The sequence below is a fragment of the Emydura macquarii genome, unplaced genomic scaffold (assembly GCF_026122565.2).
Source record: "Emydura macquarii macquarii isolate MOO-44397 ecotype Brisbane River unplaced genomic scaffold, CSIRO-AGI_Emac_v2 contig_2473, whole genome shotgun sequence".
In the NCBI taxonomy this organism is placed as follows: domain Eukaryota; kingdom Metazoa; phylum Chordata; order Testudines; family Chelidae; genus Emydura; species Emydura macquarii.
The window spans coordinates 6,121,112-6,136,377 of record NW_027132610.1 but is presented as its reverse complement, the minus strand read 5'-3'; the positions used below and the strand labels follow the sequence as shown (position 1 = coordinate 6,136,377).

The 15,266-nt window shown below is 38.1% G+C and overlaps 1 protein-coding gene across 2 annotated transcripts in view; it reads left to right on the top strand.

The window, feature by feature from the left end:
• Positions 1 to 15,266, top strand: part of MIPEP (mitochondrial intermediate peptidase) — a 112,938-nt gene that overhangs the window by 48,543 nt on the left and 49,129 nt on the right. For both annotated transcript variants that reach the window (XM_067562879.1, XM_067562880.1), the window contains exons 14-15: positions 1,413 to 1,522; positions 15,125 to 15,199. In XM_067562879.1, coding sequence (XP_067418980.1) covers positions 1,413 to 1,522; positions 15,125 to 15,199 — 185 coding nt within the window. The remainder of the gene's footprint in view (positions 1 to 1,412; positions 1,523 to 15,124; positions 15,200 to 15,266) is intronic.

Genomic DNA, 15,266 nt, shown 5'->3' with positions numbered 1-15,266 from the left:
GGTAATTTATCAACATGTGGGTTAGTGGGTCCTCTTATCTCAAATAAATGAACAGGAATGAACACAGTGCCTGCCAAGTGACATACTCCCAGACATACACAAAAGGAGATGGTGCTCATGAGAAAAAAGAGAGCTCCTTTTTCATTGTCAGTCCTTTTCAAACAGTGGCAGTCAGCCTCAGTGTATTGGATGGCAGTCGGCAGGCTGTATGGCCCTGTTCTCCTTCGTCATTGGCAAACAGGTCAGAGCCCTGGTTTTGTCCAAGCTGTCTGGCGCATCACATGTTGCATTTTATATTTGCAAGCAGTTCAGAAAGTTTTTACGTGGCTGGGTCAGTGATTTGAGTTTGGGGGGCTTAGTCTGCGGGGCTAAAAATTGCAGTGTAGTTGTTCCCGCTCAGTCTGAGGTCTAGGTTCTGAGATCTTCTTCCCTAGTGGGGTTTCAGAGTCCGGGCTCCAGCCTGAGCCCAGATGTCATCACTGTAATTTTTAGTTCCACAGATCAAGCACGGTGAGCCTGAGTCAGCTGACCTGCAGTGTAGACCTGCCCAAATACACATACAGTGAAATCTGAGATTGGAAGTGATATTTTTTTAGAGGTTTTTTTCTTCAGGGAAGGAAACAGCTTAACATTGGGATCAGGAAGGAAATAAAATAATTGAGCACTTGGTATCCCAGCCTCACATTTATATTGCAGCTAGCTACACATCTTTGGTTCAATGATGTCTCATTTTTTGCTAGTACCTCCCAGTGTTGGTGTGCAGTGCTGATAACACAGAGCTAGAGTGAAGGTGATCAGGGGAAGAGGGAGAGGATTTGGGGAGTGTGCTTTTTAAAATACCATTACGTGATTGCAAAATAATTACTTCCTCAAATTTATTTAGAACGTGTCTCAAACCTTCAAAAATGCGTTCACCCAATGATTGTATCATAAAGAGAGGCTAAAAACAGAGGTACTATACTAAAGGCTATAAAACAGAGGTGCATGAGCTCAGCAAAGAGATGGGAGATAAGAATTACGATTATGAGTGGGATTAATGCAATTTGATTTACATTGTAGCTGGAATTAGGTTTAGGACAATTCGGAAGATTTGGTGTTTTATGTAGGGCCAGATTGGCTGCCGCTTGGTTTAGTTTAGCAAGATGTGGTTCACATCTTTATAAATTGCCTCACCCACCTGTTCAAATATTTTTTTACTTTGTGATTATAGTAAAATGGGTAGGATAATAATGAAGCTTTTCTGCCAATATGTACAATAATGTTATAGAAATAAAATATTGACTTAAGGAATGAAAGAATATCCCAGTTCACTAAAAGCCCAAACTGAATGCTAACAAGCTCTTGGAAAGATAGAATTATGTGTGCTAATGTAAATGGCTGTGTACTTACGTTCTCAATTTTTCCTCCTCTAGGGACCAGATGTCCTACTGATTTTGCTGAAGTTCCCTCTATCTTGATGGAGTATTTTGCAAATGACTATCGAGTCATTAATCAGTTTGCAAGGCATTATCAGACTGGCCAGGTAAGAAAAAAGAACATGCAGACTATTTTAAAATATTATAAGCAGATTTATGAAATTTTCAGTTATGTACAAAGAAATAGTAAGGCAACAATAAACTCTAGATAACATTAACCTGATATTTTAATTTATATCAAATCGTTGAGAAAATAATTGTTTACCTTCCCTAAAATAAGTATACTGTGTATAAAAAGAAATTGAATCTCTGCATCTGAAATTGTACTGGCCGTTTTAAATTTTCAACCAAAATCATTTTGCTAAGTTATACAAAATGTGGTACAATAAGTAAGCTACTCTAGGAACCAAATGATGTGAAAAATAGTGCTTTAATATTAATAACAAAGTTAGAAATTCAGTGTTTTTAATATTTTTGCATAGACTTTATACAGTGTTAAATCATGTCACAAAATCATGGAAAATAATGGAAAGGATTGACAGTATTGGGCACTTCCACTTCCAGAGCAGGATTGCTCTCTTGGGTACTGTAGTGTTTTGACTAGTTTTAAACACCTCAAGTTATTGAGATTGCACTGCTTCACCATTTTTTCCCTGAAATGTAATGTAATTGTACCTTTTCTTAGTTATATCCCAGTAATCTTGGCTGTGTACTGCCTTGTACTATTGTCCAAATCCTTCCCTCGTAAAGTGTAAACACAAAAAAATGCTTACGGACAGTGTTTAGATTTTCCCTGGCTTCAGATTTTTAGACGCAAGCTGTTTTTGCAGTTGCTCTTTGAGGCACAAATTTTAGTAGATGTCTGTATGCACCCACAAACTGAGTAGTTAACCATCTAACTACAGAATTTGCATATGCAGTACACAGCAGGTGCAAAATTGTGCCTGCCAAAATTGGGGCTTAGCTGAGATTTATCTGAAAATCTGGCCCTTGTTCAGTGTGCTCAGCCTGCACTTTTCACTCAGGCACCTTCACACTTTCTCCCACCTGATCCCATACTTGAGGGAAAACTCTGCTAAAATCCATAAAATCCCTATCCTCTTTCACATCTCTTCTTAAGACTTACCTGAAAAACCCTGCCATCTGGCAGTGGCTAGGCTGATGACAAGGTGAGACTACCACATTATATGCAGAACTTCCTCATTTTGCTATCGTCTTGTCCTCACATATCTTCCCCTTCCTGCCTCCTCCTCCCCCCCATTGACTATTTCTTCTTTCTGTTGTGTCTTGTATAATTACTTGACTGAATTCTTTTGGCCAGGAACTTTTTTTGTTAATTTCAGTGTATAGTGCCTAATACAGTGGGGCCCTGATCCTTTGTTGGAACTTCTAGGGGCCACTGAAATACAAATAACAATAATCTGCATGTATACAGTTCCTTTAGTCTTACCTCTAATTAAATCCCTTAATTTCATTATTCTAGGAATTCTCTTCATTTTGCCTGAATCTTTAATGTAATTCTTTTTTGTGAGGCCATAGTGTGTGGAGTAAGCAAATCAATGGAAAAGTACTAGACATTGGAGTTATTATCTTTGCAGTTAGGTTCAGAGAACATAAAACGTTACTATATTTGTTTCTGGTCATTTTCCCTCTTTACTTTAAATAAGCTTGTATACCTAAATTTTGGAAAACTTGAGTATGTAATTTACAGAACAGTAGCAGAAGAAAAATATGCTCAACTTCATTGTGAAAATTAGTAGTAGCAGAATGCGGTCATTTTAGGGATTTATTAGGTGTACTTATTCTGTTGACCAAGCCAAAATATAAGTGAGGTCTTTTCAGTTCAGTATCTGATGATTTGCTTAGTAAGCCCATTAAATGAATGAATTTCTACTTGAAAGTTACCCTAATTACAATAATTGATCGGGAAACATTACATCTCTTAAATTAGTACATATTTTGTGTATCCATTAAAGAGTGCTCTTCAGTTCCACAGATTTCATGAGGCACTTAGAAATTTGCCAGATTATACAGGATAAGACCAATACCTTTTTAACAGTCTGATCCAAAACCCACTGAAGTAAGTGGAAAGAATGGGCTTTGGATCAGTTCCTAAATGTTTTAAAAATAAAACGTGAACAAGGCTACTTGTTTAACATGTTAACTCCTTATTACCAATCTTTTAATGATATTTCCAACAGCAAAGATTCTTTTGTCAACCTTGGTAACCAAGTACAAAGCTAGGATTACTCATTCAGTTCAAAATTAACTTGTTGAATTTACTCCTATCTCATTCTTCCTTACAGATTTATGAATAAGGAGGAAAGAGATAATCATACGTACAATCCAAACAATGCAAAAGTTTTGTCACACTTAATCATATTGGTAAATACATGTTTTCACTATATTATCACATAACATTTTCACATTACGGCATGCCTGCATAATCTCATCCCTCATCAGTGTTGGATTCCTGCATTAAAGCTCATTCAGATATTTTTTTTGATATAAAGTGATTCTGTGTCAGGCTTGGGCAAGGATTCCTTCACCACAAGCAGAGGAAATTTAGAAAATAGCACTGGTTGGGACAGAGTGACTGTTGCTGGCTAGCTGTTCTTGCATGGCAACAAAACAGTTTATATTTGTTAAGCCATTTCAAAAATACTAAGCAGTGAACAATATATCAAATCTGTTTCAGATGCTTTTTATCTAAGCTCCAGTGTACTCAAGCATTGCGGTGTGTTGCATCCACAGTGGTGATCTGCAGTTAATTCCACAAAGCAGGATAGTATTACATAGCATGAGAAACTTTCAACAGACATGTATAAAGTCATAAACATTCAATCTTATATTTCAACAGTATGAGAGTAGTTGGAAATATTTTTCTGTCTGCTTCAACAGTAATGTTGTAGTCGGATAAAATAGCTTGTATAGTATCTATTAAAATTGAAATTATTGGTGAGGCTAGCTCTCTCTCAACTCACTCCGTTTGTGCCTTGGGAACTGCCCTACCTAATGCTGCTTACTGGAGGTTCCCATAGCACTGAACAGTATTACATACCTTACCAGAGTGGTAAATATCTGCTTTCATATGGAGTGCTCAGTCCTGCAAGGTGTTGCCCACTGACAAATCCTGTTGAAGTTAGTAAGAGTTAAGGATGCTCAGCATCAGAGTGTTCATTATTTGGCAGGTTTGAACCCATATAGCGTGTTTTTAAATAAATAAAAAGATTGAAAAATGATTACTTTCTAGTGTTCTCAAGAAAGTTTAAGCGTGGTGTTGTTTAAGCATTGTGAAGTTATCTGATTGCATATGGATTCAGAGCATGAGCACATTTGATCTTCGGGGGAAAAACATCTGAAAGAGATTTGTGGACCATCATTTACTGCTTTGTGTCTTCAAAATGGTTTAAATCTAAAACATGTTTTGTTGCAGCGCACAAGCTAAGAACCAGGCACTATGTCCCATAAATTTCTTCTGTTTGTTGACTGTAGAACCTTGCCATGGTATGGCACAGAATTATTGTGTGCCAAGGAGCAATTGAACTGAGTGAGCGTTAATGTAGAAATCCAGTCTTGCAAGGGGACGAGACTGGATTAGGCTGTAAGACTAGGATTGGAGCCTGGAGCTACTGTATGGCACTCGAGGTTTTGAACTGCTGTTTTTTTTTAATTGTGTTAATTTTTAAAATTTAGAATATATTTATAAATCAGTATCTAGAATCTAGATGAATCAGCTATTCCTTTCTTTAGTAAATCTTCAGTAATTTCGAAAGCTGATGTAAATGATTTCTGTCTTTCAGATTTACATATGAATAAGTCATAGAAATTAGATAGGGAAAAATACCTATTTATTACTAGTCATCAGTAGCAATTGCTTTATTTAAGCTTGCTAAATAGATTCTGTAATAAAACCTTTGTTTTACACAGTTACAACTTCACAGAAAATTGACCTTTGGGGCTTCAATTTTCCATGCTTGGTCTCTGCCTGGAGGTGAATTTTTTGTGGAAAATTTGAGCAAAATTCCCTTCAGCTGTTTGAGTTTTGTGAGCATGAAAACAAAATCCACTTTACCCATTATAAAAATTACTTTAACCACACTCTTGGGGAAAAAAAATAGCTTTGACACAAATAGCTGAAGTGTGAAACTTGGCGTGTGCATTAGTACTAAATTCTGTTTCTTATGCAAACAAGAAATCCCATTAATAATTTCACTCTTATGAGTAAGAGGACTCTGACTGTGGCCCTATAAAGTCAGTTGTAGTAGGATAAGGTCCTGGGCTTACAGTCTTCATTGGGGATTGATTGGTTCCTGGCTTCTTGTATGGAAAGCAGTTGGTTTTGATTTTTAAAACATATGAACATTTGAAAATAGCTAAGTGAGTGTATACACAGCAGAAAACTAATTCTGTTGGCACACTCTTAAAGATACTTATGTATTATCCACATGTGGGCAGTTGGATACAGGCCTGATCCAAAACCCATTGAAAAGACTGCGTTTGTCTTCTCTGTGTTTTGGATTTGTCCATAAGTGAGCACTGATGGGTTAAAAGGAACTTGCAAGCTTCGCTGGCAAAACTACCAAATTTTGTGAACTGGGTCCAAACAGCTAGCCAGACCAAAAGCACTAGTTCTTCTTCGAGTGTTGTTTGTGTGTTCAACTGTGGGTCCACATGCATCTAGAGTCGGAGAATTCTTGCAGGCAGTGTCCATTGGTCTACACATGTGCCATTGCTCTCTTTGTGCCTCAAACCTAGGCACCCCAAGAGGACAGGATGCACCTTATCTTCTGGAACTTTGGACAGTCCAAAGTCCAAAGAAACTTGCAAGGTTTTTCTGCAGTTTATCTAGTTCCACCATGTCCTCATAACATCAGACAATATGACAACTCTTTTACATCAACAAATGGGATAGAGGCAAGATCCATCCTCCACCCAATGTGTAGAAATGGTCACCCTATGGAAATGCAACATTTACTGTCCCGAGGAGCTCTACGACTAAACTGTCAGGGTGATTGTCTCCTTCTCCCCTGGTCAGACCATCTGAATTATGCCTTTCCTCCCTTACACTCCTGCCATGGGCTTATGGAAAATTGAATAGGACACGGCATGAGTCATCTTCATCATCCCCAACTGGCCCTAACAACTTTGGTTCCCAAATCTCCTACGAATGTCATCTTGTCCTGTGAGCAGCATCCAGTCCTTTCCTGATCCCTTAACCCAGGAGAAGGGCAGGATCAAGCACCCCAACCCTGAAGCACTTCCTTTCATGGTCTGGTTTTTGGATGGGCACCAATCCTAGAACATTTCTGTTCTGAGGCCATGCAAACCATCCTTAACAATAGCAGAAACTTAGGAAATGCTATTCAGCCAAGTGGAAGTGTTATTCCATCTGGGCACAGCAGAAACACATCTCCTGAATCAACACATATTCCTCTGATTTTCGAATATGTTCTTTCTCTCGAGACAGCTGGGCCTTCCTTCAGTTCTATACAAGTTTGACCTCGCAATCAGTGCATGCCATACACCATCAAATGACTCTTCAATTTTCACTCATGCATTGAATAACAGATTCTTAGAAGCCCTAATTAGTACCTTCCTGCCAGTAAAGATGCCTGCTCCTCACTGGGACTTAAATCTTGTACTTTTGGCTCTCATTAAGCCTCCCTTTTATTGTCCTTGTGGCCATCACCTCAATTAGAAGGGTAGGTGAGCTCAGAGCCCTAATGGCGGACCGCTGATACACTATATTCTGTAAGGACAAAGTCTCATTATGACTACATCCAAAGTTCACCCTAAGGTAGTTTTGGAGTTGCAAAGTAATGCACATGGGATAAAATAATCCCATCCATCCAATCCAATCCATCCATCCATCATGACATGGTCTAAATTAGCTGTTACAGCTCAAGAAAAAAATCTTGGAGTCGTGGTTAATTCTCTGAAAATGTCTCAGTGTGCAATGACAGTCACAAAGATAACAATGTTACGAACCATTAGGAAAGGGATAGATAATAAAATAGAAAATATCATAATGCTACTGTATAAAGCCATGGTATGCCCCCACCTTTCATGCACACCTTGCATGCAGTTCTGGTCACCCCATCTCAAAAAAGATATATTGGAATTGGAAAAGGTCCAGAGAAGGGCAAAAAAAATTATTAAGGATATGGAATAGCTTCCTTGTGAGGAGAGATTAAAAAGACTGGGACTATTCTGCATGTAAGAGAGAACTAAGGGGGGATATGATAGAGGTCTATAAAATCATGAATGGTGTGGAGAAAGTGAATAAGGGAGTGTTATTTACTCCTGCACATAAACAAGAAGCAGGGATCACCTGATGAAATTAATAGGCAGCAGGTTTAAAACAAAAGGAAGTACTTCTTTGCACAACATACAGTCAACCTGTGGAACTCGTTGCCAGGGGATGTTGTGTAGGCCAAAACTATAATTGGGCTGAAAAAAGAATTAGGTAAGTTCATGGAGGACAATGGCTATTAGATATAGACCAAAGATGGTCAGAGATGCAAACCCATGCTCTGGGTGTCCCTAAGCCTCTGACTGCCAAATGCTGAGACAGGATGAGTGGGATGGATGGACTCAATAATTGCCCTTTTCTATTCATTCCACAGAAGCATCTGGCACCGACCACTGTCAGAAGACAGGATACTGGGCTAGATGGACCATTAATCTGACCCCGTCTGGCCATTCTTGCGTTCACTTTATTCAGTCAATCCCTGTATTTTTTCCAAAACTGCATGCCCTCTGAGGAGAGACTTCATTCTTTCAACTTATGACAAACTTTAGCTCTTTATCTGTAAATGACAGAACTAATTAGAAAATCACCTAGACTTTTCTCACGAAAGCAGAACGAGCCTGAGGTGAAGCCTCCCAGAGGCTCTCTAAATGGATCTTGGGCTTTATTGTGCTCTGCTATCACATCTTCCTCCCCTCAGAGGTAAGGGCTCATTATACAAGAGCACAAGCGACAACAGTAGCATAACTTCATGAAGTACATCTAATTGACATTTGCAAGGCAGTTACATGGGGTTAGTTGGGGTTGGTCCTGCTTTGAGCGAGGGGTTGGATTAGATGACCTCCTGAGGTCCCTTCCAGCTCTAATCTTCTATGATTCTATGTTCCATCCACACGTGTGAGACGTCATGCTCTAGACTGGACTCCTCTGTTGATGCACCCTTTGGGACAGTGGTCCTTCAGGCGATTCTGCCGCCTACATCCTTGCACCCTTCTCCTACTTGGATACTGCTTGTCAGCCACCCACAGTGGAGTACACATCAGAACTAGTGCTTGAAGAAAAAAAGAAAGTTTCTTACTTTGTTGTAACTGGATGTTCTTCAAGATGTGTGGTCCATATCTGCCTTCCACTACCTGCCCTCCTTCCCCTCTGCTTTGGATTATTCCTGGATTCACAGTAGAGAAGGAACTAGAGGGGTGATTGGACCGCTGCATTCTTTTATGTCCTCAGTTTGAGTCATGAGGAGAGCTAGGGCACATTTGCAAACCAGTGGACATTGCTTGTAAGAATTCTCCAGGTCCGAGCACGTTGTGCACCCAAAGGAGGATACAGATAGGGACCACAAATGTTGAAGAACCTCCAGTTCCCACAAGGTAAATAATTTTCTCTTCAAGAAAATGCATATCAAGCTTTTTAAAAAATTTTCTTGAAAACACTACAAAACAAGAAAGCTCTCGGAAATTAAATACAATGCGGAAGCCTGTGTTAATGAAATATTGAGGTTCCACTGCACAGTTAAATCACAAAGCCAAGAAATGCAAATATTAACATTCCAAGAATGTTAATTAGACCAGTGTTTCTCAACAACCGGTCCATGGACTGGCACCGATTCCTAGATCTCCCTGACACAGTATAGGAAGCTGGTCCCTAGTATCAAAAAAGGTTGAGACACACTGAATTAGACCACCTTGTGAACACACACTATTTTTTGTTTTCTGTTTTCTTGTTAAATGTGTAGTTATGTGGTAGTGGTGGTTGAAAATCTAAACTAAACTATTTTTCAAAGACATGCCTTTTTGGAAGCTGGCTTGAAAAAGTCAGTGTCTCAACCATTTGTGAGTTGCCTTTTATTTACAATGTAACAGGCAGATGGAGTTACAAAGGTGGTGTTTTATTAATCTGATTAAAGAAATGGGCACCAGTAGTCAAAGGTATTAATATGACTCTATTACTGTACAGCATTAAACAGGAGCATAGATACCTTGGCTTCCTTTGCCACCATGACAAACACACTGTAAAATTCATGCCAAGGTTTTAGTTTATTGAACATAAAAGACAGGAAAAGAAGAATTTAAAGTAAAAAATTAAATAGTTATTCAGTCAAAACAATCTTTAGTGAAAGCTCAGTAAAGTACTTTTTTTAGAGAGTGGATATTAAAGTCCCTAGTTCTATCAAAGTCCTCCTTTTGGGTTAAGATAAAGAACAGTTCTGTAGCTGGACTTTTAACTCAGCTGCTTATTATTGGGGCTACTACTGCTTTTGGCAAACTGACAGAATGGAATAGAGAACAAAATAGAAAAGTGTGGGGAAATACAGTTTTCTGTTGATGTCTGCAAGAACTGGTGTGTTAGTCAGTCATGGACAGGTGCCCTAGGCAGATGTATCAGCCATGACAGGAGCATTTCTAAACCCTGGCTTGCGTCCCCAGTCTGAAATGCCAGCTGGCTGATCTCTGCAGGTCTCTTTCTAGTGGCTCTCAAATTAGACAGGGCTGGATAGGCCACCTCATTCTGTCAGGTTATTTTAGCTGTCCTAAATCTCACCGAAAAGTGCCATCACTTCATCATTTCCACAATTTAAGCCTAACTTCTGACACCAATTTTAGCCATTGTTTTCTTCTTGCTTGTGAATTATTCTCTCAACATAGTCCGTGGGTCATATCAGTAGTCCCCTTTGGTTTATGCAGACACAGGATTTGTCTTTCTTCCATGCATTTTCTGTCTATAGCAGGCATTGTCATAAGAGTTAATGTGATTTTTTGTTAACTTTTTTTCCACATGCTGCTTATGATTCAGACAGTAGGGCTAGGCCTACAAGGGTGCAGCTGACACAACGTGGATGAAAGGAATGAAGTCTCTCGGTGTCGTTAATTATTAGTAATACTTTAAGTGTAAGGTATGAATATTTAATCTTGTGTTTTATGTCTGATATTAGTTAATATTACAGACTATACCATTCATTACTATATCCTATTAGTCACAAATCTCATATTGTAGAACTTCACTGATCTCCATAAATTTTCATGATTTTCCCTGAACTCGTGAGATACAGAGTTTTCTTAAAATTATCTGCTGATCTTTTCTGCTTCTTGAGTTGGTGCTATTTCTCGCTGTTCCTGCAGCACTGATATAGCTACAAGAGTACATACAAAACTAGTTGGTAGGCTGAACTGGGGTGGTAAACAGCTCTTTAGAAAGACTACTGCTGTGACCCAACTCTACTTCAACAGCAACTTCTTGGAGATCTGAGCTGGCTCTCTGGTCCTTAGGGATGGAGGTCAATGCCCATCTCTGGTTGCTCGTTGCAGCTGGAGTCGGAGCTGGAAGCATAGTAGAAACTCCCCTCAGAGCAGATGATGAAGAGGAGAGTACCGGAGTGGAAGCAGTAGCTGACTTTCTGTAGTCTTCCCTGCCATGGGAGCAACTATTCATTTTTCCAGTATTGTGAGAGTGTTCCTATATTCACTCTTCCATCATAGCAGAAGCATGGCAGCAATGAGCTCCTTGCCCTGCCCATTAGAACATCCTCTCAGGAGGAAGAGCCATGAAGAGAAATAGTCAATAGTAAATTGTGGATTAGAGCTGTTTCAGTAGCTGCTGAGAGGCTAGGGGGTGACTGTGGTTTGTCCTACATAACCCATGGGGAGTGTTATCACTTTCACTGTCGGTCCCCATCACAGAATCTCACTGCTCTATTCCCGTGAACTGCAAACCTGGATTTCCCATTTCAGTGACGATTTGTGGGATTGTGGCTTACCAAAATGCCAATGTGTGAAGTTCTAATGTTTTGTTCTGTTTTAAATAGCATACTGGCTGACAGCTGCTATACTTACATTCATCTTAATGTTGTTTAAAACAGCCAAAATATAAACCTGTTTAAATCAGTTATACGGAAACAGCCAATTTGGTTTGAAGAGTAGCAGTGGCCTTGGCTGTAGCATTTGTTAAAAATTAAAACTATAAAATATATACATCCATTGCTGCCAAGATTTTAGGTTTTCAGATTTTGTAATGTAGAAAAAAATTGTAATTTAAGGCTACATGTCCAAATTTTTATTGTATTGTATCTGAAATGTACATGTTGGTTGTTGGTGCTTAATAACAAAATGTGCTTAAATATGTATCAGGCACAAAGAGTTTCTTCCATAAGGCTGTCACCTTGCAAACATTTATGTGCTTATTTACTTCCATGATGAATGGTCATTGAAGTGCTTGAAGAATAGGGGCCTACAAACATAGATAAGACAAAATGCACTGGCAGATGTAGAGGAGGAATTATGTAACCTAAATAATTTATCTGCAAATTTTGCTGCTTCATTACTCACCCTCCTTTTCCAGATGATTTATAAATACATTAAACAATAATGGACCTAGTACAGAGCCGTAAGCACCTGCTATTAACCTTTAGCTATGATAAAAATTGACTATTTATCTCTCCTCCCTCCTAGTCCCCCGGTGTCTTAGCCAATTTTTGGTCCAGGACAGTACTTTGCCTCCCACACTATGACTACTTAATTTCCTTAGTAGTTTCTTGTGAGGGATCTTGTCAAAGCCTTTTGAAAATCTAAATAAATTGTCAGCTGATTCCCCTTTATCCACTATTTTGATACGTTCAGAGAATTTTAATGATTAGTGAAACAGTTTTTGCAAACACAAATCATGTATCATATCATAATCTTCCACATGTTTTATTATTCTATGTTAAATGATTTGTTCAGACAGTTTACCAGGTACTTATGTAAGGCTTACAGGTCTGTGCTTCCCAAATCATCCTGAAGCTGTTTTTAAATATTAGCTTGTTTGCTACCTTCCAGTCTGCTGGTATAGTAGCTGTTTTTTAAATTAAAGATCGCATATCTTTGCTAACATCTCAGCCACTTGATTCATGAGCTTCTTCAGAAGTCTTGAATGTATCATCTGGATCTGGTAAATTAGTGCTTTACGAATTTGTTCCAATACCTTTCTCAGTCTCTGAGACTATCAAATATTTATTATCTACTTTGGGCCTACTCATTTCTGGTATCTCTCTGATATTCTCAGCCATGAAGACTTATTCAAGGATGTTTTTCTAAAAGATATGCTCTAGGAATTTTTTAGGGGGAAGCTATATCCTGTGTTATGCAGGAGGTCAGACTAGATGATCACAATAGTCTGTTCTGGCCTTGGAAGATATGAATACATTTAGTTTCTCAGCAATGTCCTTATCATCCTTAAATACTCCCTTTACCACCTGATTATCCAGAAGACCCACTGATTCTTTCACAGACTTCTTGCTTCTGATATGCTAATCTTTAACTGTTTGCTCTTCAAAATCCATCTAAGGCCACCTGATTTCCCTCTTCCATATTGCCTGATGTTATTTATTTCCTATTTATTGGCTTCAGTAAAGGTCAGATTTCCATATTTTGAAAGATCTCTGGGGCAAATAGCCTTTGAAACACGGTCAATTAGCTATAATGGTCTACTCTTTGCCTTCCTGATTCCATTTTTATCCAGCAGCACACATGCCTTCTGGCACATCTAAGGAATTTAATTCATTTATTTTTTAATTTGGGGGTCTTTTGGCTAGCCCCTCTTCATTTTATTGAAATCTTCCTTTCCTAAGTGTAGTAGCACTGTGTCAATTTTAGTACCTTCCTCTCCTCTAGGACATTGAACATTATTATATTGAGGTCACTATTACATAGTGGTTCAGCTATTTTTAATTTTTGAATTAATTCCTATATGTTACGTAAAACCAAGTTGAGAAGCAGTCATTTAATCTGTTGAGAAATTGCTTCTTTAACCTTTGTCCCGTTGTACTATTAAACCAGTTTGTATATGATTAGTTGAAGTAATCCATTATTAGCTTGTTAACCTTTGCTGCCTTTTTATCTCTTTACAGTCAATATCCTTGTCTTGATTTAGAGGTCAGCAGTGTAGCTAAGTTGCTGTTCCAAAATCATCACATACTTCTAAACCATGAGTTTTTCTTTGTTCAGGAGAGAACTAACACTGGAATAGCAAGAGTACTTCAAGAGACAGTTAATGTCCATTGGTCTGGTTCTGTATGTTGAAATTTAACAGCTATGTACATTATGACTGACAAAATGGATACTATAGTATGCGCTCTTTTTCAGGACCACACTGCATTTATCTGAGGGGAAAATGTTATGGGGTTCTGACAAGCTACCGCAAAAAAAGGCTGTAGAACTTGAGCATTCTTATCTGTTTTTAACTTCTAGACTCCATATAGTTAATTGATAACATTTTTCTCACTGTTGTATAACTTGGTATGTAGTTGTTATATATTTTTATCCTATGAACATCAACATGGTTTGTCTTAGTCATATGTACAGAATCTAAACATATGGCTATGAGAGCAGAATCTGTAAACTTTGATGTATTAGTTCTTAAACACTTCAACACACTGTAAAACTTCAGGTATGCGTTTTGAGTTCTGTATAATAGGAAACATCTGTGTTATATGGTAGAGCCCATAGTATCGTTTAACATGGCAGCAAGAACTGGGTTATTTTAACCATGGTTAACATATTTAAAAATACTTACAAAAATAATATGCTTGTTTGGAAAACTGATATATTGAACAGCCTAAAGATGGACTGACAAGAAATTTAGGGCCAGACAATCACCTATCAGTATTTTGAAGGATATGGCATTGAACAGTCTTTGGATGTATTTATAGAGATCTAGCTGGAAAATCAAAAGGGAAAATTTTTGACTGAATATTGGGAAAAATCTAGCAGTTAGTCTTGCAAGGGATGTGGTGTGGTGTTCAAAACAATTTTGGTCATGTAAATATGAAACAGATTAGGTTTTATTAAAAATATTAAGAACAGTGTTCAGTCTTGCAAAATGTCTTCATGTTGGTAAATAAGTAGGATCTGAACCAATCCTCAGTGATAGACTCCTGTTGAATTAATTTGGGATTAGATTGGGCCCATATCGATTTGTACTAACATGTCAAGCACCAAAGGATTTTTTATTTCAAATATCTGCTACTGAAGATTAGACAGGATGATCCTGGAACACTGCCTGCAGTCGCTGTGTTTCTTTGTCTGAAATTATAGTCATAATATTTTAAAGTTACATGATGGTAACGAAGTATTGTTTTATAAATATGTATCTGAGACAATAAAGGGTTATCCCAGGTTGCTAGTTAAAAAGCAGTGCCAAAGCTATAGTCTGCCATTGTGTATTTGCATGTTCAAACCCTTCTGTCTGACAAATTAGTACTTGTTGAAATTTAATAGAATGGCTTGATCCTTGTCAGTTTTTCCATCCAAAATGTTTTCTAAAAGTCATAATACTTTTAAAAATTACAGTAAAATCCATTATACATGTTACTTTTATGTTCTCTTTTTCTGTCTTCCTTAGTCATAAGTACAGTACATTAAATGTTCTCAAGCAATGTACTCAATTCTAAATGTATTCTGGCTTTTTTTCTTTCTTCAAGCCACTGCCAAAAAGCATGGTGTCACGACTCTGTGAATCTAAAAAGGTTTGTGCTGCAGCTGATATGCAACTTCAGGTATGTTTGTTGGTTTCAGATTTCTCCAGTACCTAAATCTGAGATGATTTCCTAAATTTATAGGGTC